Raw genomic sequence first — 27,310 nt, forward strand, 5'->3', positions numbered from 1 at the left:
CTATACTACAGTGCATACCGAACGCGTCCTTCGCTCTCTCCTCGTCCCCGTTGCGCGCGCTTGAGAAACCCTAGATCTCTTCGCAGCGATCGAAACCCCGATCAGTCCCCAAGGTGCGCTGCTCTCATCATCTGAGCTTCGAGGGTTTACTTAGCCGACTCGATTACGCTAGATTTTGTTGGAGATAATGATCTTTTTTTATCGTTCCGAGCTCACGTGATTTAGCCAGAAACCATAAAATTCGTCGGAGGTTTTTACAAGGACGTCTTTTCTTTTGTTTATGGAGGTCTACGGATCCAAACTTTCTCCTCTTTTTGGGATTTATGATATATTTTTGCTTTTTGTCTTGCTTCTTGGGTTTCTAGAATCGGATGAGAAGATGGGATCGTCTCAGAAGAAGATCCCTTTCCACAGACACAGGGAAGTGGAGGAGGCCAGGAAGAAGGTAAGAAAAGCTCGGTCCCCTCTGTTTTCTTGATTTCGAACTCCGGGCTGAACTATGTGATTAATTATATATTTAAAAAAATTTGCATGGTGGAATTTCAAGAGGGAGGACGATGAAGCTGCTCGTGTCTATGCCGAGTTTGTTGAGTCTTTTAAGGCCGACAGCACTCTTGGGTCAAAGGCTTTTGTTAGAGGAGGAGTTATCGATCCAAATGAGAAGCTGAAGGCGGATTCAGAAGGTTGGTGTTACGCAGTGATGATCACACTCGTTTATTTACTTTGACCTCTAACTTTTAATTTCTTGCAATGGATGCATGAATGTTCTTTTTTATTACATGAGCGCATTAATAAGAAGATGGGCCTTTTTATTCATTCGGCAATGACAGGTGGAAAGTCCAAAGATGGGGCATCTGTTCCAAAGAAGGGAAGTAGGTAAACAAATGTATTTTGATTCTTAAGAGAGGAATCTTGGTGGTAGCCATATTCCGTGCTTAGAATAGAGAACAGTGCCATTTCAATTGATCAGACTACAATGCATTTATTAACTGCTAGTCACTTTTGATGTAGGAAGATAATACTATGGAATAAAGTTTTTCTTGTATCTATTTCAATACCTTATAAAATATACATCTCTGTACATGCATATAATCTGTTGTTTAGATATCAATGCATTTTACTATGTGAAACCACCTTATCCTTATTGCAGAAACTTTCTAGCTTAGCAAAACCCTTGCTTCCCTGCTGCATGATCTTAAAATATGCATGTGATAAAATATGTTTATATACTTGGTAATTTACAGATTAGCTTTACTTCCAGTTTCTTGTTGGCCAAATTTGCGATTAAGACTCGGTCATTGTTTCCATAATGAGTTGACTGTAAATGGGGAGCTGGTTGTAAAACTTTTTGCAAATCTCATAGAGTCACGAATAAAATTCCATATTGAAGAAATAAAGCTTGTTAGTTTCAGGTCAAAGTATGCGTACATATGTCCACACAAAGATAACATGGGTGTTGGTGGAGATGTTTATAGGAAGGGAATGAAATGGGAGTTCACAATTTTTTTAAGTAGTGTGCTTACTTCATCCAACAATTAGTTGAAAATGGTAAATTTTAAATTTGGGATTGCACTCGCTTCTTGTTCAGATGTACCAGTCTGATGATAATTTGTTTGCTCCATTGTGCAAATCTGCATCTTTAGATGCAACCTTTTCTTTTCCACTTCAATTCTATTCTATGAGCAATTTACCAATGTAACTCATGCTCACCTCTCCAAGTCTTTGATTTTCTCAAGTTTCTTTTAGCGATGTTCGCTTATACTTTGATTTCATGTTTTTCAGATCTTTTTTTTTTAGATGCACATCTAAGGCATTTTTATGTTTATTTGAGCATAGAATAGTGAATAGTCAAATCTTGGCATTGGTAAGAGTGTAACTGGGCAAAGGATGCCCTTCTCTCTGAACCCCTAAATTCTTCAATGCTATTATTTGCTGCCATTCATTACCTTACAGAGTTGTCTTATTTCCTAATTTCTTTCATTTTCAAGCTAATTTGAGATGATATGTGTGCCTAGGAGCGTGAAAAATTCAGCTTCTGTATTTGCTACATAATACCACTATTCCTCAAATACCTGATTTGATATATCAGCACTCTGTTTCTATATATCTATATTGGTTCACAATGAACTACTTGAACAAATTGAACTTGACTATGTGAAAGCACTTGTAAGTTCTTAGATGATCATGTGGCATATGCCTGATGTGACAAGCCTTTTCCTTTCTTTTTACTTTCAAAAACTCTTGGAAACTCACAACTTTTAATATATGAGAGGCCAATAACTATGTAGTGCATCAACCCATTCTCCTTTGAATTTAAGTATGGATCAAGTGTTGATCATGTTTATGGTTTTCAAGTATGGATCGATATTAATTTAGTCTGGCCAATGAGGGCATCAATGTGGGAAGTAGCAGAGGAATGAGTGGGAAAGGATGATGAGAGCATATGATGGCTGGATGCAGGCCAGTGCTGCAGAATTTTTAGGTAGAAGGCGACACAATGAGCCAAGAAGTTGATGATAGGAAGAAACTAAAGATTTTTTTAATACTTTACAAAAATGTAGAATTATAGGAATAAAATTGTGTAAGTTATATTAGATGCAGTGAGCATACTATAGAAATCATCAGTTTCTTGTTGGATTTTGTATCTTTTTACCAAAACCAGAATTGGAGCTATATGGCACATGAAAATATGGATGAACACTTTGCTCTGAATTGTCTTGGTTGCTTCTGCAAAGTGCGCTATCATTTAGTTCTTTTTTTCCCCATTTTGGAGTGGCAGGGGACTTGGTTTTGAGTGTTGGACACTTTAAGCAAGGTTTCATTAATTTTAATATAACTTTATCATGATCAGTTATCAATTTTAAATATTATAAAACATCTTAAGCAAGCTGAAATGAATGTAATGAATAACTTGAGAAACTTGTAGACTCATGGTTATTCTATTAGTTTGTTTGTTAATAATGTATTATCTCCCTCCCTCGCTCCCTCCCCCTCTATATATCTCTCTGCGTCTCTCTCCCCCCATCCCCTTCCACTTTTTAGTTTCTCCCTTTTGGGAAAGCTTCAAAACAATGAGTTATATATGCATGTACGCATGCATGTCGTGTTGATGTGCCTAGAACACTGGAGGCTCCCGTATCCAGCATTTTTGGACATTGAGACACTTGGCACATGTCCATGCAACATTGGGCAAATGGTGGTGTGTCTATTGTGGCCTGTCAAGTGTCTTTAATTTCTAAATGGCCCTCAGCATTTTGATGCTCACGCACACATTTATTGATAGCTACCATGACTTGAATTGTTGAGTTGGTCTATAGCTAAAGAGCTTAAAAACATGTAGAGCAATATATGGAGGAAGTCCATTCCTTTGTCACTTAACACAGCGATCATTAATTCTATTCTCACTTGAGGAGAATCTGCCTTTTAATCTTTTTTTTTTTGTTGTGAAGTTGAACTAGTTGAGAGTTAAGGGTTAAAGTTCCCATCAGTGCCATCTTGTGTCTACAATACATACTATGCCAGGCAGTTATTGCTTGATGCATGGGTGTGTACCATTGCACCATACCTGCCAGTTCATGTTGATGCATATTGCTTTGATATGTCTCATTATTGGGTGACATCTAGTTAGACAGGGTATGTCATGTCCTATGTGTAGATAGGGTCTTAAAGTGCTTACAAGAAAGGCAAAAAACCAATGTGGAAGATTTCAAAAATCATCGAGAATGGAAACAAGACCTTCCAAAATTCATCATATGTTGTATCAAGTGTTAAAAAATAAGGTAAGTGGATACGAGCTTTCTAGTACTATCAATTTGTCAGTTTCCCATGATATATACGGCACTTACAAATGCTGCTGATGAGCCAACATGGTTATATATCACCCTGTGGTTTTTTATCAACAAATGTTGGCCTAGTTGTGTTGATAATGTATAAATAGTTGCATAAAGGTAGTTTACATGATAAATTAATTGAAACTATAGAATGCTCATGTTAAACCACAATCAATGATGATATGTATAATGATTGCTGATCCTATGTCGCTATAATTTTTTCAAAAGCTATGTTTATATGTTTTAACCAGTATGAGTGTATGACGTATTTAATACTAGTCTATATTTTGAAAAAGTTGGATAAAGTAGTTTATTTTAACATGTCAGAACTTGAGTCTTTTCATTGACATTCTGTGCCATTATCAGCAAAATACACAAAGTGCCAAGCCCTTACCGGAGCAAACAATATGTTACTCCTTGATGAAGCGTTACTTAGACTAAATATTTCATAAGTCGGCTTTTAACTTTGAATGTAAACATTGTAATAATTGCTCAACTATGTGCACATTTTCTTTCCTGCAGTTCATGCTTGTCCAAGTCCAAGATAGTCGCTCAAAACCGTTGTTATAAGGACTACTCAATTTTGATGTACAATGTTCTTTGTTTCTTTAAATAATATTTTGCTAACAATAGTTAATAAAAGAAGGCTTTTTGTTTGTTTTTAATATAATTTGAGAGAAAGGGAGGGAGACCTGCTCGCACTATAATTGCGTTTGGTCAAATACTTGGGGATGCAGTATCAAGACTTGAACCTAGAACCTTTGGTTGCTAAATTGAGGGGGCGACCACTCGGTAAAGCCCCATTCCGTTTGTAGGGGAAAGTTGTTGATGGCGATGATGATAACTCGCTAATTGATTGCCTTTTTTTGGTTTTACTTGATGATGTTATGCAATGGAAGTTAAAGGTGGCAATGGAAAGCAGAGTGGACTGTATCTTGTTTAATGTAGTCGGACAAGAAATTCATGTGCCTACATAATGTATGGTATGATTAGTGGTACTCAAAGCTGCTAATTTCATTGAGGTTAAAAAAATGATGATGACAGGTTATTCTTGTTTCAATTCTTTTTGCATATTTGGAGATTTAAGCTAGAACACTAAAACCTATCAACATGGGCCCTGTTACAGCAATAGTACGAATCAAATGCACTAGAAATCTTTGAGATAGATGCATTATCATGCTAATAAAGGAGCCACTTAGTATCAGGCTGGAGAATCAGGAACACCCTTCAACTTTCATTAAGTGCAATGGGGCAAGTGTCTCGAAATAGTGGGTCCATGTGGGCATCCCTATTTACTAAACCTAGGTTGAGAACTTATGCTGTAATTAGAAAGCCTTTAAAATCTATTTGGTTTAAATGTCAAGTTTTCTTTAACAAAACTTGCATATGTTTTCTTTTATTGAGAAAGGTGCATCATCCATTGACCATTCATAGTTATAGTGTTTTTGGTAGTTAAGATGTGCTTTTCCACGTTCTTCTTTATAAGCTCACTTATTAGAGATGAGGCAACTTATGCTTTTCACATGCAGTTAATAGTATGTATACCAGTTGGTTAAAATAAGATCAGAACTACTTATGAAACACCAATCTACCCATTTCTTGCTAAAGTCAAAGATAGCTGGACATTCCTTTGATCTTGCCCTTCTTGTAATGTTATGATTGGCTGTTTTTGTTTCAAGACATTCTTTGGAAATCAAGTGTAAACTAGTACGACTAAATTCTAATAACAATCTTATGGGCTATTGAGACAGTCATGCAGTTTAAATGGCGGGATATCTTGCTTAGAGTACTAAGAAATAACTTATCTATGCTGATTATTGTTCATTATCCTTACTTGCGACACACATGCTGCCTATTTTTCTAATAGCATTTGATTGCTCATTTTGCTTCCTTATATTAAATTAGAGTCAGGGGTGGCAATGGGTTGGGTTTGGTGGGTTCGGGTTGGTTTAAGGTATGGGTATTCTAGAAAAATTGTCAACCCAAACCCCTCTTGTTTAAGCAAGTGGGTCAAAAACTCAAACCTGAACCTGACATACTTATTAAATAGGTAAGACGACCCAGCACATGTAACTTGTTTAACAAGCGAGCCAAGTCAGGTTAGGTTGACATGGTTGAAAAAATTATAGAAGAGGGAGAAAAGAGAGAATTAATTCCAATCCAACCAAGAAACATATGAAACCATCATTGTTCCAATACTAATATAAGATTTAATCAGTCTAAATATTCTAGTTATAAAGAAGTTGAAAACCTAGTGAATTAAAATCTTCTAACAACTAGTCAATCATCCATCTCCAACCAAAAAAATTCACAAGCCCTATAACCTCAAAACTACATTAAACCCAGCAATGTCAACAATTCAAGAATAATTGAAAATTCTAGCGTTTGATTTAGAAATCCTAATGGACAGCTTACTTGGGCTCTCATATATGAGATGGCAATGTTGGCATTGTCAGACTTGACAGTCATGATGTTGTTGTTGCTGGCACAGGGGAGCACCTTGGAGATGTGGTTTAGGTTCATGGCTGGCACAGGGGAGCACCTTGGAGATGTGGTTTAGGTTCATGGCTGGCACAGGGGAGCACCTTGGAGAGGTTGTGGTCACAACGAAAAAAATGCTTGAAACTGTCAGAGCGGAGCTGGAGCCACATGGCCTAGAGGGATGGCCTCGAGGAGGAGCAATCGAAGTTGGTGGGTTTAGAGTCCTCATTACTTCTAGCACCTTCTTTAGAGGGCTCCCTACTTGTTGGAGGGGGTTGACTTAGACTTGGGTAACTGATTAGGGCATTGAAGTCGGAGGAGGAGGCTAGTGGCTAAGGTGGTTGAGCTCTAGAAGGTTGCAGTACAATGGAGGGAAAGAGGTTGATGGGTGGTGGCTAGGGTTTTTTGTGGAGAATGAGAGAGATGGAGGTGGAGGGGGTTAAGATATGTGAGAGAGGTTAGATATTAAGGAAAATTTCTATGGGTCTTGAATGGGTCAACATGGGCTAAACAGGTTAGGATTCTAAACCAAAAGTTAACCCATTTAATCAATGGATTAGTCAAGTCAACCTGTTTATGATCCAAACTTGTTTTTGTTAAGCATGGACTTGTTTATCTCGTGTTGGCTATGGGTTGGGTTGGCAGGTCTAGTCGTGATTTGCCACCTTTAAGTTATCTCATTATTATTTATTTTTGTTTTCTAGTTCATGTATCTTATCAATTGCATTTTTTTCCTGAAATTTCTGCCTTTAATTGATCAAAGTTTCACTCTGGTCGTGACATTTTCCTCCTTCCCATTTCCCCCTCTCTCTCCCTCGCTCACACACATGCACACGGACAGTCTCACACAATCATGCTCACGTACATGTGAATACTCATTTTATATATATATATATATATATGATTTCCATTCATGCTCTTGAAATTTTTCTTAATAACATTGCTCATTTTTTCAGGTATGTCCCATCTTTCTTGCCACCAGCATCTCAAGGAAGAGATGCTGAGAAAAAGGTTAGCATGAGGTGTTATCATCCTTGTTTCTGTTTGCAGTATCAGTTCAAGAAACACTGTTTTTTTTGTTCTTTGATACTTACAGTGCTACATTGACCTCTCATCTTGTATAACAATATATACTTTTTAAATATGAAGGGTGTTTCAATGTATATTTTCCTGTTGTTTTTTTTCATTTCATCAAAATCATATTTGCCATGACAATTTCAGTTGAAAAGTGGTCCGGAGAACTATGCTTTTAAGATTTTTTTTTTTTGTCTATTTTGGAGCACAATTTGGTCATCTATGGTTGATTTGGTATATGCTTAAGTTTTAGATATTCATATCAGCATCTTGATCCTGCCATGATCTGATTTTTATGGTCATCCCCATTACTCTTTGTTACTTGTCATCTGTGGTTAGCAATTTGCACAGCACCATGATTGAAATGCCTGTGGAGTAGTGTGATGGGCATGGGTATATTGCTTGTTGCATGCTTTGAGAATTTAACTATATCTGGAAATTAGTGGAAGGACTTATGGGCAGGTTTGGCTGGTCTTTTAGCTGTCTGAATTGGCAGAAACTGCTTCACTGTTTGAAATTTCAAAAACGTTTTCCTGCCTTTTGTTGGTCCCTTTTCTCCTGGACATAACACAGGAAACTACATTAGTATTTAGCATCTGCTAGTAGATTAAATACATTAGTTGGTCTTTCACCAAATGCTATATATTTGTCTGTTTATTTTGATATCCTTTTGGGCTTTATTTTCTATTCTAAAAATACTGTTCAAATGGAGCAGTAAATTGACATGTTTTTTCCGAGATATTAAGTTTCTTTGCAATCCTATTTAAGTTTGGAGGTATCTTTCCTGTCAAGTGTCCGAAAAGTCTAACACAAGTCATTGCGTCACACTCCCCCCTGTAAATATAGTTTTCATGAAATCACATGTGGCCCTTAGTTATTATAAAAATTCTCTCTTACTTTCAAAGAGACTTTCACTTAAACATGTAATTGTGAAAGTGTAAGGATCAGACTCTTATTATTTGAACACAACCTTTCCTATTTGTGGCTTGTTTAAAGATTCAACCTAAATTAAGAGCGGCAATAGTAAAACTTATACTTTATTCCAGATAGTTGATACAACATATGAGCTATATAGTTTTCTAGTTGTCTAACAATAACAAAAGAAATTATAAACCTCAAAATATATAATAAATGGGGCAACCAAGGTTCACCGTCTTGGTATTGGACCTTGTAGAAGTATCATCCTATTATAGTGTTGGTACATGGTGCGGTACGAGACGGCAAGACGTATCGAGTATCGGTGTACAACGAGGCTGCGTATTGATTTGGTACCAGTATGGTATGGTACGATATCGATTGGTATGGCAAACCTTGGGGGCAACAAAGTGCTTGATATGCTGGATAGTTGGTGATAACAATTAATACGCTTATTAGCTCTTCTAGACATGTATTTCTTATCCTATTTCACATTGTCTAATATTAATATATTAACCATAGGTTTCAAACTATATGTTTAGTTCTTTCATTTGCTGACTGATTCATTATCCAGCTGAATGACGCATGCACATGCACAGGTACACAGCCAGTTGGCTGGATTTCAAGTCGGATCCTGTCAGTGAAATCGGAAAAGGGACCCAACACTGATGATTCAAGCCTTTGAATGCGATCTACTATCTCTAAGCTATTTATAGACTAAAAATCATGTGATTTGGAGACACCTGGTCTATGCATCAAGTGGTCAAAAATAGACAATTTAAATAACATGATACAATGTCTATTTTTTAGCTCTTGATGCAGAGGCCAAAGGTCTCCAAGTCACATTATTTTTGGTCAATAATAGTTTAGAGGTATTTCAACGGCTTGGATCAGTCGTGTTCGACTCCTGTCTTATGATTTCACTTGATTGAATCGGACTTGAAACTTGCCCCCCCCCCCCCCCCCCCCCCTCCCGCCAAAACACACACACACACACACACACACTCTCTCTCTCTCTCTCTGTGTGTGTGATATATGTATGTATGTCTATATGTTTGTTTAACATAAGTGTGCTTATACTCTTCCTTGTTTTATTTGGAAGTTTACAAAATGCTTTTGGGGGCTTTGCATGCTATTATCTTTGAAGCAATTTGATTTTACTTGCAGAAGGAAGAGGAGAAGCCAAGGGAGAAGGAGAAAGGGAAGCAACGAGCCATCGATAAATTTTTGGAGGAGCTGAAGTTTGAACAAGAATTAAGGGATAAGCGTAATCAAGAACGCGAACAGTGGCGAGAAGGTCGCCACAATGATAATAAAGCTGTAAGCAGTCGTGTATCTTAATATTTTTGTGAAATGCAGAAGCAGGTCAGTAAGAATTTATAGTATGATAAAGTAGAAACTAGTGTATTAGAACCAGCAGATGGAAATATTGAGGGTTCAATAAAAAGAGAAAAAAATAATATACGTCAAAAAGAAATCTGTATAGACTAAGGAACCTGAATAACAACTCTTGAATAAAACTCATGTGAACTTGATGACCATCCGCTGCATCAACTATGATTATTTCATATCTTCCTTTTTCTTTTTGTACTATTCTGCTCATTGTACCTGCAGATGTAGCATTGTAGACCATATTGTTACTCTTGCTCCCATCAGGAAAAATCTGACTTTTCCTCCGTTCCCACCTACATATATGGAATATTTTAAGAAGTGAACACCTTTCTTTGTAGCAGGGGTGGAGGAATAATGGGAAAGGCGATTTCATTGCATTTCTGACTGGGAATGGGACCTATCTTCAGAATATTTCTATTAATGAGATAATTAGTCATATATTTCTGTTAGAAAAAATCTACCATAAAAATAGAATTTTATTAATTCTATTTGGTTATCTCTAGTTCTATAAACAATATTAGATATAACTAATATAACTTGTGATATAGATATATACTTATAGAACCATGAACTATATAGTTCATATTAAATTAATATGGCCCCTTTGATTTCTATGTTGCCTTGCACCCTTTGGGCCTATATCATTTACACTAGCTTTAAGATGTAACATTTTGTTAATTAATACAATTGCAGTAAGACGTTGGGTCTACAAAGTTACCTATGGGTGACAATGCATTGGGTGTGGTCAGGTTTAAGTCGTGTTGACATCCACTAATAAGCTAAACCAGTAATCACTCTGACCTGCCCAACCCACCAGTGGGTTGTAAGGACTAACCTGAACCTGCTAGCTGGTTAGCGACAGTGATCAGATCCTGCACACCTACCTGAATAAATTAGGAGATGAGGAGAGGAGTGGAGAGGGTGAAAAAGAGTAGCAAGGATGGTTGATGATGCATTGATGTGGTTCATTAATGGCTGCTGGTGCAGCACCAAGGTTTGAATGGTGGTTGGCACTGGGCAATGGCGGGTAGAGGTGAAGGGGTTGGATGATAGTGTTGAAGTGGGATTGTTGTAGGGCTGACTTTGATGTAGGGAGAGGAGAAGAGAGGAAGAAAAGACAGGGAAAACGACCAGCAGTGCGGTGTAAGCATGCTTGAATGATTGTTGCGGGGCTGCTGTAGGGCTTGATGGTGGTGGAATTGTGGGGTATTAGTAGCTGGGTTGAGCCAAAATGGAAGGTTATTGGCTGGATCAACATGAAGATGAGAGAGAAGAGATGAAAGGGGAAGAGAAGAAAGTGGTGGGTGGCAGTGAAGAGGAGAGATGGGGAGGGGAGGGTAAAGATTACATGAGGGTGAGAGTTCAGGTTATGTTTGATGGTTGGTCGTGATTCCATTTAACCTAGACCTTCTATTCATTATTTAGGCTTTTTGTAAGTGCACTCCATTTGTGGTTGGTGCCCATCTCTTATTATCCCTCTAAAACAATAATAGAACTGAGAGTTCATATTTATAGTAGGAGCATTTACAATGCTGAGTGTTTCATCTCAAATTCAAACCCAGGCCAACTTGCTGGCAGGTCAAGCTTGTCCAACTCATATATGATCCTAACGGTTGGGTTGGATGGGTTCTATGTATAGGCAGGTTGACAGGTGAGTTTGTATTTATTTATTGGATCCATTCAAGGCTCTACTAGATAGCCTTTAACCCATTTCAACCTAAACCGGAATGCTTAAATCTCTTTTCCAAGCTAACCACATCGAGCCATCTCAGACTAGTTGACTTGAGATTATGCCTTTTAGGTGCTGTTCTGTCTATGTGAATGAATATGTACCATCCGAACTTTAGTTAAGATCCCCATGAATGGTGGCGATTTATAGAAGGGGTACATGAACTGCCCTATTGAAAGTGGTTGGATACGAGGAAGGTGATGAAAAAGGGAATATTGTCTACTAGCAGTAAGCACTGTGATTATCAATGTAACCTGGAATCATAGTGTCAAAGCATCCTAAGTGCTGGACATGGCAACCTCCAAAAGTCTGAGCATGGGACACGATATATGCACATACACACAGAGAGAGAGAGAGAGAGAGGGAGAGAGAGAGAGAGAGAGACTTGGACTATAAACTAAATGTTAGATATTTGGTAAAAGATTCAAAGCTTCAAAATAAATGGACCCTCCAACTTGGGGGTTCACACTACCGAAAATGCCGAGAAACTAAAACACATATTTTGGTAGTCTCTAACCCATGCATTGTGTGAGTTAAAATAGACAACTTCCATAACATGCTACAATGTTTCGATGTGATCTTAAGTATGGAATTATTTTGATTTTTGATTTATACGTATTTTGAGATGCGTAGGTCGTCATGTCAATGGAGTGGATCAAGGTTGGCTGTACCGGTACTAGGACCCATACCGGTTGTTTGGTGGTATAGTACGCCCTTATGTAGTGTCATTCTGGGTTGTATTGACAAAGCCAGACAGAAGAGGGAGGCGGAGAGTGAGAAGGAGAAGAGAGATAGAGGAAAAGAGAGGAAGGGAGAGGGAGAGGGAGAGGAAGGGAGAGGGAGAGAGGAAGAGGAAAGGAGGGAGAGAGAGGCCGAGAGAGGGCTTGAAAGTCCTCATCTCGTCCTCCGTCCGCTGTTCATAGGGGTCACCCTTGTTTTGATCGAAATAGCGGATGATGGACAAAGGACGAGACGAGGGCTGTCGACCCTCCCCCGGCCTCTCTCTCCCCCTCCACCTCTCTCTCTTTCTTTTCCTCTCCTCCCTCTCCCCTTCCTTTGGCGAATTTTTCGAACCGAGAGGTGGAATTATGCCGGTCCACCCTTATTATAGTCCGGTATGCTCCGAACCAGACGTTTTGGGGTTTGGGGCAGTACGACATTCCTTGGATTGGATCCTCAAATTAATGTCCTACCATGTATTTGGAGTGGATCCTCTTTTTGCATTTCTAGGTATTTTTAGAGATGTAGATAGAAATCAATGGCGTGAATCATTGATGTAGATGGTTCACCATTGAATTTGGAATTGTTAATTTTTTTTTAATGAAAAATTTAACATCTAATGTGTACAACTTATATATGTTGTCTAACAAATAAAATAAGTGAATGGCCACGGGCTTATAAGTTTTTTAAGTTATTTGTTAAGTTCATTTAAGGTTACTTACGATGTGTTTCAATACTCGGATTGATACGTAATTGTTGCCAACTTTATACTATAAACGTGATGATACTTTGCTTAAAGTGTCCACATAACTGTGATTGTTTGATATTATAAGCAAGGATGATTGAACCATGCCAAACCAATCAGTTTGGAGCATACTGAATCGGACCAATTGGGTGTCGGCAAGGTTCATGCTAATTATTCAAAATAGTTCAGGCTAATGATCCGCCCTCGCTCGAATCATTGGTCCCCTCGCACGTGCTTTGACCCCCGCCCCTTGCCTCCCAACTTGGGATTTTTGGAAATAGCCCCCCTCCCCTACTTGCAGACATTGGTCTAGCGTTCCCCCCCTCCTCGCTCGTTGCCTCCGGGCAGTCCCTCGCGATGGTTTGAGAGCAATAAGTCCCTCTTTCCCTCTCTCTCGAATTAGGGTTAGGTTTTTCCTCAGCTTTTCCCTTTCCTCCCTCCCTCTCCCTCCCTCACCTCTCTCTCTCTCTCTCCCGCGCGTGCGTGCCTTTCCTCCCTCCCTCTCCCTCCCTCACCTCTCTCTCTCTCTCTCTCTCTCTCCCGCGCGTGCGTGCTTGGGTTAGGGTTCTCTTGGCCCTCTCCCTTCCTCTCTCCGTCCATCCCTCTCTTGCTCTCTCCTTTTCTCCCTCCCCCTCTTCCTCTCCGACTCTCTCTGTTTCGCTATGCCCTGGAATGGCATAGTACGGACCTATACCGTGTGGTTCGTATTGCGTAGAACCAGTCACTGGCTGGTACGCCCTCTGGTATTGACTCAACGAACCTTGATTATAAGCATGCGAAACTTCAATGAAAGCGTTCGAGACTTGAAACTAAGAGTCCCTTGCATGTCATTCCCCCAAAAGAAGTGCCAAGATTTAGAACTTTCTGCTGATTTCAGCAAGGCATGTGCCCTTTCCTGCCGCATCTACATGTGTTCAAAAGCAACACATCTAGAGTATCCAAGTAGCACAAATAATGATGACAATCTAACAGTGGTGAAAGTGGTACTTTCTTTGACGAGGAGAAGGAAAACAAGTGATTGAAATGAAGTTGATTCCCTAAATCACGCTCGAGCATAAAAGTATGTGCTGGGATGACCTTTTTTGAAGCCCATTTCCTCTCTCAGTTCAGCCCCACCCACAAGCCCACCCTCTCCAATGTTCCCTGTGTAACAAAAATTGGTACACAATGTGACTATTTTCTATGACTATAACTATATTCAAGCAAACAGACACAGATGTGTTGTTGCACATTGCTGAAACATAATCTTGAACTAACCAATCCAATCTTATGATAAGATTCGCAATATGTTTATTATCAGATGTCATCAAGACTTCAATAAGAATCACTTAAAATCTGTAAATAGATCTTGTATTTAAAGAAAAGATGATACTTTTGTTCTGACACTTGCACTCAACAGGTTCAATCCATTGGTATGACAGCCTTAGTATTTTAAAATCTTAACAACTGATATTTTTTTTGAGACATTTTTTGTCTTGTAAAATTATTGTTGCAGTTATATGTCCAAAACTGTTAGCGTTGTTTTTTTTCAAAGACAAAAGCTTCTTTTTAGATTTTACGAAGTTCTGATCTGCTTGTATTGGAAAATTTCTTTCTGCAGCCACCTAGCCATTTTGATGAGCTACCAGATGATTCTGATCCAAGTGGAAAATTTCCAGGTTCGTTTGATGATGGGGATCCTCAAACCACAAACTTGTATGTTGGGAACCTCTCACCAAAGGTCTGATTATGCTCTCATTTCTTGTTTAGTTTCCAAGTTTTTTGTTTTTTATTGGTTTAAGGGACTGACCAACTGTCGCACCATTATGAATCATGTTAGGTGGATGAAAATTTTCTTTTGAGAACATTTGGGAGGTTTGGACCCATTGCTAGTGTGAAGATAATGTGGCCTCGAACCGAGGAGGAAAGGCGGAGGCAAAGAAATTGTGGCTTTGTTGCTTTCATGAACAGAGCTGATGCACAAGCTGCCAAGGATGAAATGCAAGGTTTGCTGACTTTTTGACCTATTGACATTAATGATGTACTAAGTGGTATATACTGCTACTAATTGGCATTTAATGGGGTTATGACTTAAATAATGAGGGAGTTTCTTTTTAACTCATTTCAAAGGGCTTTCGTTGCGTACAGGGATTGGTTGTGATTTGGGATCCACAAAGCCAATGGCATTACAAATCATTGTGAACTAGCAACTAGTGAAAAGTTTTTGCTAAAGATAATTTTAGTTATTTTGTACATTTGACATACATAGCATTTTATGATCATCTTTCAGAATAGTCAAATATCCTTGTTGTACTCTCTGCTTTGCAGAAAGTTTATAAGAATCTTGAGAAAACTTCTTGTTCTCTTGCATATGAGATGTCACAAGTTTTATTTTTGTAAATAGTAATATGAGATTTTTATATTAAGTGATTAACAAATAGAATGAAGAAAAACCTCACATGATGAGGAAAAGAGAATGGATTTTGTATAATAACCATGAAGTTAGTACCAACCCAATCCTCATGCTTATAAACATTGTTGTTAAATGTTGCCACGTGAACATTTGGGAATGATATTGCTTATTTTTTTAAAGTTGGCATGCCCTTAAAAATGACCATGATCAAACTTGCTCCTGTTAAACAAACTCTCAATCTCTACTACTTTTATATTTCCTATGCCTTTTTCTGCTGTTGAATTGTGCTGGTCTTTATATGCAATAATCTTTTATTTGACATCGGTCTATACTTCGAGTCCCAATAGCAGTGCTTGATGATTTTCTATAGTTTCACATCATTAATTAAATGATCTGTATTATGGTTGGACATGATTCTATGCTTAATTTTTGCACAAAATTTGTATGGATTATGTCACCTCTGCAGGGTGATATAAAATGTATCTTTATATTTAAGCTCCATGTTTTTAAGTAATAATCTCTAAATAAGGAAATTGAGTTGGTGGATAAGGCCAATAAAAAGGAGGTATGATTCATTGACTATAGCCACTTGTCAGAAAAAGTCTCTGGATAAAAAGTCTCATTGAATGTTTCGGTTTTTGTGTAGAAAGCTATACTTCTTGATTTCTTAATGTTTCATTGAACTCTTTTTTTGATTTTTTTAAAAAATTGATCCTTTAATTTTAGAAATCTGCTCATTCTTTATCCTTATTTTTTTTCTTTTTCAGTCTATTAGCATCCTCCTTGAACAAGATTATATGAAGAGGGCTTAGTAACAATACTAAATAATTTCTCCTGTAACTGTATTTACACCTCTGGTTGTTTGCCTATTCACTCTCCTAAGCTTCCATGTGAGACATCCCTCTTGCACTACTTGAATTTCTAGATGCTGTGTGCATGCTCCTATAATTGTGCACTACTCTTTTTGATTTTCTCCCATAATGTCTAATATTTTTGGATTCCTGTTCTAGTTACATATATTTTCGCTGTATCTTACTGATACTACTAATTATCATATGCTGCATATGTAGTAATTTCTAGGTTTTTAGTGGCTTTATATTTTTTTTAAGAATTAATAACATATCTAATTTGGAAGTTTCTTACTACTTCTCTGATTTGAGGATGCGTCTTAGTGCAACAGTAAGATTGCTTTATTGTAATCTTAGTGTCACGGGTTTGAAATAGAAAAACAACACCTCCATATGTGCGAGTAAGGCTATGTACATTTGACCCTCCCTAGACACTCTAGTTACTGGAGCCTCGTGCACTAAGACACCTTTTTTAAATCTCTTACCACCTCTCTTTGCAATATCATATCCATTTTCACCCTCAAATTTCCTACCTGAACTTTTGGTCACTCGTTAATTGAATTGTTCTTCAGGGTTTGCTTACATAACATGTTTGCTTGGCAAGCGTGGATTGTTGAACCGGCCTGAACCAGGTGGTTCGGCTTGTATGAAATCATATCGAGACCGGCCCGAGACAGTTCAGCCTCTTGGGTTAGTTCACCCCTAGTTTATAAAAGCCCTCCCCAGGTTCTCTGTTTAGACAGCCCTCCCAAGGGTTTCACTTGTTTGCTTGTTGGAGGGTTTCACCCTTGTCTTGCCCTCGCTGACTGCTGCAATCGCCCCTAGGTAAGTCCCTCTGACTCCCCCTCTCCCTCCCCCTCCCTCTCCAAGGATTCAAGATTAAGGCCTCTCTCCCCCCTCTCCCTCCATCTCTCTATCTCTTTCTCTCCCCGCATCCTCGGTGGCCCTCCTCCTCGGATTCTGGCACCTCTCTCTCTCTCTCTCTTCCGCTCCCTCCCTCTCTCTCTCTCTTCCTCTCCCTCCCTTCCCACTTTCTCTCTTCTTCTCCCTCTCCTTATTTTCGGTACGCCCCAGAATGCTCTGTACCGCAACAAATCAATCACCAGCTGGTACAAACTCCAATATTGGATCGGCGAACCTTGTTGTCAAGTATTCTACAGATAAGAATTTTGTCTAGAACTAATCAGTTCCTTGTTACTATGATTTCTCTTGTACCAATTTATTTTGCCTCACTTTGACCCCTTCAAAAAAGGAATCATTTTTAATCCTTTACCATCTGAGATGTCTGCAAGCTCTCTTTGCACTTCTTGGGAATACCAGGAACTCAGGGCAGAGAATAGTATAGCAAATAGGAAGGGAAACATTTATGTTAACCTTTTAGATCATGCCTGTTGAATGTGTACTTCGTTATTAAAGTGCCCAACTATTATTGTGTCCCTTTTATTTCTCTCCAGTCTCCACCAATGCTTTAGTCGGTAATTCAGTAATATATACCTCTCACTTTTGTATGTTAACAAACTAGCATTTTGTACTTCAATTTGTTTTCCATCATGGATTCTTAGTCTTCCAAATTCCCTTTTATCTTACTGACATGTGTCAGTGCTAGGTTAAGCTAATGATATGTGCCTGCAGTGATCTCTTCTTTGTTCAATTCACATTTGCATTTCCTGGCATTTGTATTTGGCAGAAAATGGATGGTTTAAATGCACAAACCCTGTTTTGGCCCTTTGGTATGCATGCTAGGTGACAAGTTCTTTATCGATGTTTCTTAGTGTTCTTTCTCAATGTTTACATATATGCAAGGAGCAGCTTTTGTTACTCGTTGACTTTAAATGACATCCTTCATTGGTTGCACTGCATTTTGCTGAAATCATCTAGGCCCCAGGTTGAATATGAGTTTCTATTGTCTAGGTCGAATTGTGTACTAAAATTCGTTTATTTCAGGTGTAGTTGTTTATGAATATGAGTTGAAGCTTGGATGGGGTAAATCTGTGGCTCTTCCATCCCAGGCATTGCCTGCTCCCCCACCTGGTCACATGGCCATCAGAAATAAGGAGGTCTGTTGACTTTCTTCTGTGCTCGTCATATGTACCTTTTCTTTTTTTAATTGAAAAAGAGAGAGTTTCTATTAGTTAATTGTTTTTGTTAGATTACGTGTATTTTTTAGCTTTTGGAAAACAGATTTATTCTTTGAAGTATTTTGTTCTTCGTTTTTATTTTTCACTTCACTCATGTGGGGTTTACCTATCATTTAATGACACTATTTTTCATTATGGTAAATGGCAGGGTGGTACTGTGATTATATCTGGCCCTGATGGTGCAGCAGTTACTTCTGTTACAAATCAAAACTCCGAGTTGGTATGTTACTTGATTTATTGAGAAAAACATCATTCATCCTTTACTTTTCAATGTTGAAATGTAATTATTGCAAGACTAACAGTTACTCTTCTTGATTAATAGCCAATTTTATGAAATGAATCTTATTTTTTTACAAAAATATGGAAACAATGTACAGCAATCTTGTTTGGTTATTTTTTATAATATTCTTTAGGTAATAATTTATAGTCTGTTGCAACTAAGTTACATAAACCTTTTAATCCAGTTTTTTTTTTCCAGTGCAGTTGACATTTAAATTTTAGGTCATCTACTTAAATATTTGAAATTGTATGATGTGAATTGGCCATGTAGTCTGTGGGCACAGGCTATGCTATTTCAGATTAACACGGAATACAGATTAGTCCCAACATATGGGTTTGCAGAAGTCAAGATAGTAGGGCTTCAGCAGCACAAGATGACAAAATAAGAAAGAGGTAGAATGGAATCCATTTGAACTAAGTGAATGTAAAATTTGCTAGAAATTTCAGCTGGATATATTATGAAAATTGTGGCTGTAATTACATCTGGATATTAAAACACTTAAATCTAACCAAAACACAACCCTTAATGAGAATAAGGTGTCGATGAACTGATGATAGAATTGATGGATGGAAATTAATCTGTCCAGTCTATGTTAGTGAAGTGCTTTATTTGACCAAGTCACTTGAGAGCATAAAATCTTGAAGTTTGAACGTCTAACTCGACAATGCGCTCATATGTCTTGGTCTGGCCCCTATATCCTGGGTTCAGCACAAAGTTTTCCCTAAAATAGAAATTAAACCTCCTGTTATTACTAAAGGTCTGATTTTTGGCTTTCATTAATTTATTTCTGTGATATTTATCTTATGACCTTGTAACTCTTGTATCCATGGTCTGCCGTACCGGTAGGCCGGTACGTACCGGTCCGGCATGGAATCCGGTACCGGTAGTTTATTGTTGAAGAACTAGTACAGGACTGGTTCGGATCGGTATGGGACCGGTCCGGGCTGCCACTGGTACGCCGACCGGCACTGGTACGGCGGACCTTGTATCCCCTGGATTGTCAAAACTTGATTGGAGCGTCCGCAAGATCATGGAGAATTTTTTTTGGGCCTGTAGTTAATGGCTATTTTGCTAAAATTTGCAGAAAATTTTTCTAGCATGTAGATATGCTCATCTTGTTGTTTTGGAGATACTTGCAATGCTTTTTAATGTATTGGAAGTGAATAGTTAACTTGTCAATTTATATGTCCAACTGCTGGGTAAAGGTTGTCTATTATAATATTTATTCATTGCTCCATATAATCAGAGATATATAGTAATACAACTGCTTGCTTAATTGAGAACTAAGGTCTAACACCTACTTGATGGTCATGATCAGCAAAAAATGGAGGTGAATAATCACGATTGGTTGCTCAGCTGGCTGGCTGCTTGCATGCTGTTGCTTAGTTCCTAAACCATGGCGGACAATCCTTAGCAAAAGGATGCTACTGCCTCTTTGAGGACTTCTTGTCAATAGCATATACTTCAAATTTTCACATTCTATGCCTTATAGCTGTTTAGTCCTTTTATTCTTGTGAGATGGAAATGCAAGATGAGTAGCAGCAATTTTTTTCCTTGTGCTTCTTGGAGGCCATGAAAATATAACACATCAATATTCGTTTCTGAAATCAGGGCAGATATATTTTCCAGATAAAAAAGGGATATGGCGGTCAGCTTAGTTGATTAAGAGCATCTATTATTATCACTCTATGATAATAAATTGGGTTAGTTTTAGTTGACTTTCTTTTCCTGTATACTAGAATAAAGGTGATGCTCGTAACTGCACCAATTATAATAAAAGGAAAGCATATAAGGTGCTCAATGAGGTAGTGGAACATAAAATGTTACAATCTCCAGGAACCAATTTGCTTTAATACCCAGGTAGGTAACAATTTGATTTCTCTCCCTTGGGAAGTTGTTGACCAGTAGAGAAGACAATGCATTACACATGTTCTTACCAACTGGAAGAAAACTTTTGATTGAGCACCACGGCATGTGATTTTAAGATGTATAAGTTAGCTTTTCTTGAGATTAATTTTGACTAGTTGCCTTATACCAAAGGTTGGTCTGGCATGTGCCATAATGCATTAATTGCTGATATTTATGAGAGTATTGACTGGTATTATGATTATTAAGAAAAGTTTGGCTAGATTAGGGTCTAAAATCAGCAAAAGTGGAGCAAGTGCTTAGGACGTAAGTTTAGTTTGAAAAGAATTAACAGAAGGCCAAATTGAAAATGATGAGATACTCCGATGGCTCATATTTGTTACTGTCATAGTGACAAGTTGAGAGATTAGTGAAAAAGTTTCTTCCCTACTTTGCCAGGCTGTTTTTAGATGTTATAATGCCTGTTTCTTGTAAAGCTTGATTTGTCGTTTACTTTCAAACAGGAAAATGAAGGTATCATTTTTATGTGATCAATACATGTCTTTGAGACATTCCTTCCTATTATTTAATACAATTTGTGAGGCTGATAATGCTAAGGGCATATGCAAAAATCATGGACCAAATCTTTAGAAAGATCTTCCAAGTGCTTGACAAAAATTGTGGCCTCTAATAGAAAAAGAATGCTGATGACATAAAATAGTTGGCTTATTATTTGATGGCCTATATGTTTTTAGTGGTTAGTGCCACTGAGAACTGAAGTCCAGTGACCATATATTTTGATTTGTGGTCACCTGTAATTGCTATAGTGTAGAAAGAAAACGAAGATATGCTTTTTGTCCTATTAACTCTCTTAGTGTGATTTCATTCTTTTATTAATAATGCTGAAATAGTCATCATTCAATAGAAATTTTGGTGCTGTCATCATGCTTAACTGTTTATTGTTAATGCTTTATAGATTGTATCTACTAAAGGTGCATAACATTACTCTTGATCATTGGGACATTAGTTCCATATTATGCTAAAATGTGGAAGTCCTTTAGAAAGAGCCAAGTTTTAGGTAATTGAGAGAAAAAGGTGACTGTTTGCCTTTTTCTCCAATTATAAATATACGGCGGATATCGGGGGATTGTAAAGAAAAAAGAAAAAAATATTGTTTGACCATGTAAATGTGCCTGATCGGTTTGTTGTCCAATCCATTTCCCGTTACTTGTTAATTGGAATATGATGTGACAGCTTCTTCATGAGTATGTGAAACTACAATGCTTTTGCAGATAATGGTAGCTTTATTCATCTAGTAACATGTAAATATGCATCAGCCACTTCCCTCTGAATGATTTTTTGTTTTGCTTGCTTACATTTCAAATCATCTCCAACTGATTGTTCTGTCCCTTTATTCAATGTTACTTATTGTTCTCTGTCTTGTAGTGTAGATTGCTTTTAAAGTGATTTGCTATTTTAAATTTATGGGCTGGAACTCAGCTCACCTCGTGAAGGCTAATCAAAATTGTGTCAGTGTTGCTAGTTTTATATGTTGTTGAAAACTTTCTATACTGTTCACATAATATCTGCTTGTTCTCACATAAATTAAACATATTTATGTATTTCCATGGTTTTACTTGTTTTTCTAGGTGCTTACTCCAAATGTTCCAGATATAGTGGTCGTACCTCCAGATGATGATCACTTACGACATGTGATGAACACAATGGCATTGTATGTTCTTGATGGTGGATGTGCTTTCGAGCAAGCTGTAATGGAAAGGGGCCGCGGAAATCCACTTTTTAACTTCTTATTTGATCTTAGATCAAAAGAGCATACATATTATATCTGGAGGCTTTACTCCTTTGCCCAGGTTATATGCTTTTTGTTCTTCTTACCAATACATTTCTTGTTCACTGTTTTGCCTTTAGCTAGAAATATTCATTCATTTTGTTAATTTGCCGTTATTCAGGTAATTTTAATACCAAGAAAAGAAAAGTAGTCATACAGTAGGTAAAGCCTTCATGGAAGAAGAGGTAGCTGCACATTCGTACTTCGTAGAGCTTCCTCAAAGTCTTCCTTAGTTTGTCTACCAGTGACATAAAATCCATGGCTTGTAAAACATGAAGATCGAATAATTGTATGCCAAAATCTTCTCTACATAATTTACAATTTAGCCATGATCAAATCCCCTAGTGACGAAACAATTCTGCAGAATTTTTCTCATTGTACAATCCCCTTCATTTCTTGGCGATCTAATGTGTCAGGGGTCTAAGGGAACATTTCAGACTTCTGATTTTGCGGACCTCTACAATGATGTTATAATGAACCTTAGTGTCTTTTGAATCTCCTACCTTGCTTGGGTTCCTCATTAAACAACCGTCAAAAGTTAATGCATCCCTGAGAGTTTTATTTGATCATTCTTCCACATATTAAATCCATAAGATTTTGTGCCTGAAGGACAACACGATATCAGACAGCCCCACCCAATTAAACTGTAACATGGTCTACAAAATTAAAAGGATGTACATTCAGCTCAATTTCAGATGGAGCCTCAATCAGAAAGGCCCACCCAATGTGCCCACATCATCCTGTTGTTCTCTGGCATTGTCCCATCAAATTTATCCCATAATACAATGGCTGATTGACGGGTTAGAATGTCTTTTACATCCTATTTATTGACATGAAAAGCCTCATATTACATCTTGATTGAGGTTTATGGATGTGAACCATGAAGTGACCCCAGAGCCCCAGCATTATACAAGGTTTGCAAGCTGAAGATTGCTAAATACGTTGAAAGCTGCCACATAACAACCAGAAAGCTTTTGTAAAGGGATTGGTCTCCATTTATGCCATTATGTTGTTCTAGAGTGTAGTTGTTTTGGAATTTTGAAAATGGAAAGGATATTGCCGATCACCCTTCTGAGAAACGTGTATTCTATGGCATTGTAGGGTGATACGCTTCAGCGATGGCGGACAGAGCCCTTCATCATGATTACGGGCAGTGGAAGGTAAGCTAGATTCTTAGGTTCTGTTTCCTATTGTGGTTGTGTCTGCATGACACAAACTTCATCTAAGATCAAAGTTTTGATCTATTATGATGTGCAATCTGTCGGACATCATGGTTGCTTTCTAGTTCTGAGCTGATTTTGGTACGCTGTTATATTTTTTCTTTTCTAATGCAAACCTCTGTTGTTAACCTAGGTGGATTCCACCTTCTTTGCCACCTAGTCGAAGCCCTGAGCATGAAAAAGAGTCTACTTTTGCAGCTGGTAGAAGCAGGGTAAGCTGTCATATCATAGCAGATTATAGCAATTGTTTTCCCCTATCCATGAGTTACAAATAATATAGTTCACAATAAGTCCAGGCTTGCTTTATTTCTCATTAACGTGTGGCAAGAATAATTTTTCCTCCGATGAAATAATTCCTCGATGTGGTTCTAGCGTGTGGAATTGGAGCGTACATTGACAGATGCCCAGCGAGATGAATTTGAGGACATGTTGCGGTCCTTGACTTTAGAGAGGAGTCAGATAAAAGAAACTATGGGGTTTGTGTTGGATAATGCTGATGCTGCTGGAGAGGTAATGCTAACCTTGTATTGTGGTTGATACTAAGGAGTCGTCTTTTTCTGATAGGTCTCTTTGATGACTTTTTCTGGAGTTTTCCTATGAGATCCAAATTTTAAATCCTGCTTAACATTATCTATATTTTGTTTTGAAGGCTTCTCACTGCAGCCTTTGCACAAACTAATAAGACCTTTATCTTGCATGAGCAGTAGGCTTAGCTATAAATGAATGCTGATATTATTTGCCTTTTTCACTGTCCTGCTTTTTGTTTCAGTAGCTCTGCAACTCCATTCTTGTACTAACCCTTCGATTTTTACTTGATCTACTACAGATAGTTGAGGTTCTTACCGAGTCTTTAACACTTAAAGAAACGCCTATACCAACCAAGGTTGCAAGACTTATGCTGGTATCTGACATTCTGCATAACAGTAGTGCCCCAGTGAAGAATGCTTCTGCATATCGTACTAAGTTTGAAGCAACCTTGCCTGACATAATGGAGAGCTTCAATGATTTGTATCGCAGCATCACTGGACGGATCACTGCCGAAGCACTGAAGGTAACTCGAGACCTCCATCAAGGCATAAGTTTGTCATTTTTGATGTTGTCATCACATGTTGCATGTTACTTGTGTTGGCTGCAGGAAAGAGTTCTCAAGGTTATTCAAGTATGGGCAGACTGGTTTCTCTTTTCAGATGCATATTTGAGTGGGCTGCGAGCCACTTTCCTTCGATCAAGCAATTCAGGTGTCATCTCCTTCCATTTGATATGTGGTGATGCACCAGAGATTGAAAATAAAACTGGCCATGAAGATGCAACTTATGATGGGGGTAAGCCTAACCAAGATGGTGCATTGGCAATGGGAAGGGAAGCAGCCATGAAGGAGCTACTGTGCCTTCCTATTGCTGAACTAGAAAGGCGCTGCAGGCACAATGGTCTGTCACAGTGTGGTGGAAGAGAGATGATGGTTGCCAGATTGCTTAATCTGGAAGAAGCAGAAAGGGGGAGAGGCTATGAACAAGATGATGATCGAACATATGGACCAAGCTATTCATATAAATATGCTAGGGATGAGGGTGTCGGGAATGCCCATAATGCTGGACATGGAGAACCTAAACTTGATACAGAATTATTGGGCCCGACTGGATCAAATCAGTATGGCAACGAAGTGATTGGGAAAGACTCTGTTTCACCTGAGCATGAAGCAGTTACAAACGAGAGAGGAAAATCTGATCCAGTTTTACTAGTTTCTAAATGGAGCCGAGAGGATGATGGTAGTGATGATGAAGATAAGAAAAGTCCTTCAGGTTTGGGCTTAAGTTATTCGTCTGGGAGTGAAGATGCTGGTAATCTTGGAAAGGCTGCTGAGTTGGATGTCGTTGCTGATGCTGGCATTCATACTCACCCTGACAATGTTATGAATGAAGAATATAGGTCGGAACATGCTTATATAAGAAAACTAAAATTACCTAGCTTCTTGTAGTTTGTTTTGCTAAAATGATAATCTTCAGTCCATAATTGATTAACCGTTATTTCTCCTGCAGACAGAAACTAAGGCGTTTAGAGGTCGCTGTAATGGAATACCGTGAATCTCTTGAAGAACAGGGCTGTCGAGGTAAAGATGAAATCGAAAAGAAGGTAGCGATTCATCGAAGACGACTTCAATCTGAATTTGGTTTATCAGATTCTGCCGATGATTCATGGAGCAACAGGAATCCATCTGGTCAGTGAGAAAAAAAAAAAAAGCTATTTTTGCCATTATATTCTTATGTCTATCTATATACATGGAATATACTGAAGAAGGTATATTGCAATTTCTGATCATGTGATGTCACATTATGTTGATTAGTAAAAAGTACCAAAATATTAATAGAAGTAGAATTTAATAAATTTTTATCTTGATCCGTGTTTTTGATTTGTGACTGTTAATTCTAGAAAAATTATTTATGCCAGTTTATACATTAGACTCCTTTTTTTAATGGTGTTGCAGCATCCATGTGCATTAGATTCCTGTTGTTTACTCAAACTACTGAACTTGCAGAAAGGATATCTATGGAGAGGAAGGAGAGACATGGTGTCGGTGATACTGCAAGGAAGCGCCGTCGCAGCCATAGTCAAAGCCGCAGTCCACAGAGGAAGTCATCAGACAGGGATCGAGATAGGCACCGTGACAGAGACAGGTCACAGGAGGAGAGTGGGAGAGAGCGGTCACGTGAGAAGAGTGGGAGTAGAGAGAAGGACAATCATCATGACAAGGATAGGACGAGAGAGAGGGACAAGGATCGGAGGAAAAATGCGAAATAAACCACTGCAGGGAGTATGAATTGGCTCTGAGTACAGGATTGCTTCTCATGTGGCTCACAGATGTTTGCGCCAGAGACCAGTGAAGGAGAGTGCCTGAAAATGCAATCTTTTTGAAGTCTATAGTTTATTGATTGGGTTTGGCTCAAGAAAGGTGAAGGCCGCCTTCAGTACATTCACATGAAAGGAGAAGCACCTAAACTGAGTTGGATATTGTAAAATCTTAATTTAGATGCGGGTTCTGTTTTAAACAAACTGAGTTTTTCTCAGCTGAGAAATGTGTAAGGTTTGTAGGTCCTATGAGATTGTAAGATATTTCTGCTGCTCAAATGTTGGTGCAAGTGAAAAGAAATATATATTATCCAAAGCAAAACCGTTGTTGCCTTTCACGAAGGTAAAGATCAGAAAGTGGCCACCTCATGAGACTTAGCTGTAGTAAAAATTCTCCTCAAAATACCGTAAATTCTAACATTACTTGTACGCATACAAATCTAAAACAAAATTTACTTTTGGGTAAACTTGCATATGAAGTATATACATTTACTTGATGTTGCTAGAAGCAGGGATTATACCTCGTCAAATTTGTATCTTTTTGTCATCCAGCTGTTGAAATGGTATTATCTTCTTTTATGGTCCTCATACATTGATGTGATGTGCATGGACGGAAGTGTGGGAGGTTAGATTTTTAAGCTTGATAGGTCCCACAGCGGCTGCAGATGCGGGGCAACATCTTTATGCGTTGGCCAAACTCAAACTAGGAAGCTATAAGTGGAACCGCCTCGTGAGGTTTAGTACTAGGCTCGGTATCTGGGATGAAATTATGATACGAGCGATTTCTGTGCGAAGGATGCGATCAGAGTTTACCGCAGAAATCAAACGAGTTTGTTGTTAATGAGCAACTTCATATTAACATGCTTCGCTGGATTAGTATGAGCTTGAGCAAGAAATAGAAATAAGTCAAGCTTGACATGCAGGTTACTCATGCTTGGCCTGATTAGATATTGTCTACATGATTGCTTATAAAGAGTTTTAATATTCATCTAATTGTATATTACGATA

General features: G+C 38.2%; 1 protein-coding gene across 3 annotated transcripts; it reads left to right on the top strand.

The window, feature by feature from the left end:
• On the top strand, positions 1-26,769 carry LOC103709891 (protein RRC1-like). Of its 3 annotated transcripts, XM_008795415.4 has the most exons (18): positions 1-113; positions 366-445; positions 548-683; positions 831-876; positions 7,268-7,322; positions 9,468-9,620; positions 14,487-14,606; positions 14,706-14,871; positions 18,071-18,183; positions 18,413-18,484; positions 22,039-22,260; positions 23,340-23,398; positions 23,592-23,670; positions 23,831-23,968; positions 24,285-24,509; positions 24,594-25,384; positions 25,495-25,673; positions 25,992-26,769. In XM_008795415.4, exons 2-18 carry the CDS (start codon positions 380-382, stop codon positions 26,252-26,254), a joined length of 2,883 nt encoding a protein of 960 aa, XP_008793637.4. In that variant the 5' UTR covers positions 1-113; positions 366-379; the 3' UTR covers positions 26,255-26,769. The 3 variants fall into 3 exon arrangements, with proteins under 3 accessions (XP_008793637.4, XP_026661539.2, XP_026661540.2); XM_026805738.2 differs by having other exon boundaries at positions 24,285-25,384; XM_026805739.2 differs by lacking the exons at positions 1-113; positions 366-445; positions 831-876 and having other exon boundaries at positions 549-683; positions 24,285-25,384.
• Positions 26,770-27,310: the final 541 nt, after the last annotated feature.

The sequence above is a fragment of the Phoenix dactylifera genome, chromosome 12 (genome assembly GCF_009389715.1).
Source record: "Phoenix dactylifera cultivar Barhee BC4 chromosome 12, palm_55x_up_171113_PBpolish2nd_filt_p, whole genome shotgun sequence".
In the NCBI taxonomy this organism is placed as follows: domain Eukaryota; kingdom Viridiplantae; phylum Streptophyta; class Magnoliopsida; order Arecales; family Arecaceae; genus Phoenix; species Phoenix dactylifera.